The 4,141-nt window shown below is 28.9% G+C and overlaps 1 protein-coding gene and 1 pseudogene across 1 annotated transcript; one reads left to right on the top strand and one right to left on the bottom strand.

Annotated features, from left to right (window-relative positions):
• Positions 1-294: 294 nt before the first annotated feature.
• On the bottom strand, positions 295-2,197 carry LOC105619896 (DNA-directed RNA polymerase II subunit RPB3). Its single transcript, XM_012201412.1, has 5 exons — positions 2,112-2,197; positions 1,895-2,039; positions 1,138-1,345; positions 854-1,060; positions 295-479 (listed from the first exon to the last, which is right to left on the bottom strand). The coding sequence occupies exons 1-5, from the start codon at positions 2,195-2,197 to the stop codon at positions 295-297; spliced, it is 831 nt and encodes a 276-aa protein (XP_012056802.1).
• A 1,002-nt stretch (positions 2,198-3,199) lies between these two features.
• Positions 3,200-4,141, top strand: part of LOC105619895 — a 4,512-nt pseudogene continuing 3,570 nt past the window's right edge.

Here is a 4,141-nt window from a genome sequence, read left to right as displayed (position 1 = left end):
GAGAGAGAGAGAGAGAAGGGGAGACATCTTTTTTTTAACAAATTTGATAAAACCGAAGAATAAATTAAAGCCAAATTAAATTACGTTGATAGAAATGGAAAATATTCCCTATATTATATTCCTTTCGAATTTTGGAAAAGGTATATGAGATCATTTATAATATATGTATAGTTATAGGTTCTTATTTTATTTATAAAATAATATATTCATATTTTAAAATATTTTATAAAATATTTTAAAATATGAATATAAGATATACAATTTTAAAAGTAAACATCAAGCTAAAATCTATTTCTAATGATGGATGCTCAATGCATCGCTTTGCACTTCATGACTTAATTGTGTCTGTAGATTCGATAATTTATTTTTTAATGCTGCAATCCCCATCATGACGATGTTTTCGGGTTTCAAGGCCCCGCTGCTCTCCACATTGAAGTAATATTTGTTCGGTTTGGCTTCCCAATTAAATGAGGCTTCATCTAAAATGTATATATTACAATAAGGTATTCTATAACTATTCTCTTAATGATAGTAATGGTATTGCAAAACTTTTTATAAAAACCTATGCAATAAACCTATGCAATACAATAAAATTTCTATTCAATGCACATATGCAATATATATAAATTTATTAATTTATACTATTTTCTCTCTTTTATAATAATTAATTTTAACCGCAGATGTCATTATCTTAGTTTACTATTGTGCATTATGTATTGTTACACGATTTAGCATAAATAATCTCTTTCCCGTAAATAAATAGAAGAAAAAAGATAATTGCATAAAGCTGTCGTTAAGAGTTATAGAAAGTGTAATTACAAAAAACTGGATTTTTATTAGAAATATAACTCACATTGATCCTCCTCTAATTCACTGTACTCTGATTTGGGCCACTCGTCCGCTTTAGGAAATAAAGTATGTCTCATAGTATTATCAGGATCATATTCGAAGCTTACACCAGCGGTTGGATTCCACTTTGCATGCTCCTTTCCAAAACCTTTCTTTGCATATGCTCTAAGTTTTAATTCCTGTCCTTTTCTTAATTTTACTATCAAAATTTCTGGAATATCCCAAATACAATCACTGTGTTCCTTTTTTTATTAATCATTAATGTCACATAAAAAAAAGAATACAAACCATCTGTTTCTCCATATTCGCTTGCATCGTCTTCTCTATGTCTGGATGTAACAGGTAGCACTCTAGGATCACTTGACTTGAAATCTGCAGTAGTTACATGTCTAGTTTGCTCTTCAGTACATTTAACATCCAAAGTGAATTCCACACTACATTCTGGACAGAAATCCATGCACTGGCAGTCTCTTGTATACTGTATTCTATCGACCACCTATAAACAAGAAAAGTTTCCTCTGTACAGTATTATATCAAATAAATCATTTAAGGTCTCTTATCAGCTTCTGATTAAATTAATCAACGATTAATTCGCAGAAATACCAACAGCAATTTAATGTATCAGAATGTCTCCTCTCTTTCTTTCTCTTTTAAGACAAATTATGTATTTAATTTCACATTGACAATCGAGATGATTCAATCAATCACAGATTAATGTTAATCAAAATTGGTAAGACTAGCCCTTAGTATATCTTATGACATAGCTGTAAGATTTTGTTATTTATTCATATTAATAATACATAATTTATCAAAACTCATTAATTTTTTTAAAAATATTAAAATAATACATAATTTACTAAAACTTTCTTTTATCTTTTCACTGTTAAATTTAATCATTAAAATATAATGAGTATAGTTTAATGATTAAATTTAGTTGTTAAAATATCACCTGCATTTTGTTGAAAAAATATTCATTTTTTATAAAGAATTGTTCTCTCTCTCTCTCTCTCTCTCTATATATATATATATATATATATACACGTACATCATCACTGATCAATGGTATCATTCCAATTCTATGCGCCAAGAATTCATCACTCAAAACAGTAGAATTGGCTTCTAGTTGTATCCAATCAATAGCCATAGTCGGAGTTTCGGCGATAAAGACACGTCTCATGCTATTCGCAACGCTGATAAGGAAATATTAATTGTAAATTAAATTGTAATTATATACATACTTTGATTTTTCTACATAATCTAACCTCAATTCGGTATCTTCTACTTGAAATTTTACATTTTCTTCGGTTAAGTCCGAAATATGGACCGATGGTTGATTAGCGTATGGCATTTTATTTTGTCAAACTTTATTTTACAAATACTCTTTTTTCACTTATTTAAGTTTACGTATAAAAGGCAGGATAGCGAACTAATAACAGTCTGCGCTAATTGTCATTTCAAGTCTGCGCTGGCTGCGTCAGTGGCGGTTATTTCAAGCTTATTGATTGACTGCAAGAAAGAGAAGTTATCGGAGCTCTCTATCCTATAGCCAATCAGGCTGTCAAAATCTCGCTACAAACGCTTTGAAGCATTTGATGGATCAATTAGAAGAAAGAATTTTACAAACTGCCAATTAAAAAACATTTCAAAGCGTTTGTAGCATTGACCGTATCCTATGAAAAGAATAATTATGATTGATCAATTTTCTACAACTTAAGAGCCTACGATCGCTATGGCTTCTATTGTAGAGCCTGTATAAAGCCAGTGGCATACGATGCTTGTTTTTCTGCTGGATTTGTTAGCTAGATTACAGTCTTGCAACTGTATTGGCTTCGATGCTGTCAGTATCAGCATCGTAGCCAATACAATTGCAAGATTCTAATCCAATTAGCAATCCAATAGGAAAACAAGCATCGTATGTAATAGATTTAAGTTTTAACTTTTTGTCGTTTTATCAAGTCTATATTTATTTACATTTTCGATAATTATTTAGAATAGTTTCCCCCACCTAAAATCTTAATAAAAATATACTCATTCGACACGTTTTCATTCAAAACGAAAGAATCTGGCAAAAAAAAGGCGGTAGTCAGCCTCATGAATCGAATTATTAAACATTAAAGTCGGAGACTTTAGAGGTTAAGATATTTGTCCTCCTGATATAGCGCTATGTATACGTTCTGATTTTATACAGTTTCTAATTTTACGTCTACTTTAATCCTGTAAAAGAGTTTTTGATTCCATTCAGTCAATTCGGAGTCATCATCAATCGATCTATAATATAATGTGTCAATAATTTCATCACTCTAGTACTCTTTTAAGTAATGTCTATACATTATTATCTATTGCAGAAACTATGCCAGTGTGTTGCATAAAACATTGCACTAGTCGTACGTCACATAATAAAACAAAAAATGTAAAATTTTTCCGATTTCCAAAAGAAGCCATTATTCGTCAGCAATGGCTCAAAGCCAATCAAAGAACGGAATTAAATATCAAAGTTGATACAGGTGAAATTGATATAATTTAATACATTTTTTTAGTTTACATATACATATTATACATTGGAGATATAAAGAATTTTTAAATTTATGATTTACGAAGAGCATATTAGAGTACAAACCTTGAGGATCAATTTTGTTTTTTTAATTGTTTGTTGAATAGAATATATTATGAATGTATCCATATGTTAACTATATATATTAAAATAAATATATTATAATTGTAGCAATATGTAGTAATCATTTTGATACTGATTGTTTCACAATGGTGTGGACAAAACCAAGATTGAAAAATGTATCAGCCAGGGAAATGCAACGATTAAAAAAAGGTTCTATTCCAATAAAAATGTTAATATTAGAAAAAAGAGAAGAATACCAGAGAGTAAAGAAAATATGAAGAGGAAAGAAAGAAATATACCGTAAGTATTTTTTATAAATATATTGCAATTTTTATGCTGTAGAAATAAAATCTTTTCATTTTTAAGAATAAGGACTGGAGTACCAACATATATAGAACTTATTGGATATATACAAGAAAAGCATCGTTTGCAGTCGCATAAAAAAATTGTGCAACATGTGAAAGCAAAAAATGTACAAAATATTAATAGTGTAAATAATATTAATAAAGTTAACTATATTATAGAAGAAACTATGCAACATAAGGATTTGATAAATGACACAACAAATGTAGAGATGTATGTAGTAAATGTTTGTCCGCAACGTACCATTTACTTAAGCTTTCCTCTATTATGTTATATATATATATATATATATATATATATATATATATATATATA

This window comes from Atta cephalotes, assembly GCF_000143395.1.
Source record: "Atta cephalotes unplaced genomic scaffold scaffold00023, whole genome shotgun sequence".
NCBI classification, from domain to species: Eukaryota; Metazoa; Arthropoda; class Insecta; order Hymenoptera; family Formicidae; genus Atta; species Atta cephalotes.
Note: the sequence above shows the minus strand (reverse complement) of the source record. Positions and strands in the feature narration are given on the sequence as shown.

Bases quoted from the DNA above. Each gene is read 5' to 3' on its own strand.
- LOC105619896 (XM_012201412.1), bottom strand. From the start codon at position 2,197: ATGCCATACGCTAATCAACCATCGGTCCATATTTCGGACTTAACCGAA. The intron at 2,040-2,111 runs GTTAGATTATGT...TTTCCTTATCAG, and splicing joins GTAGAAGATACCGAATTGAG to CGTTGCGAATAGCATGAGAC. The intron at 480-853 runs GTGAGTTATATT...TATACATTTTAG, and splicing joins TGAATTAGAGGAGGATCAAT to ATGAAGCCTCATTTAATTGG.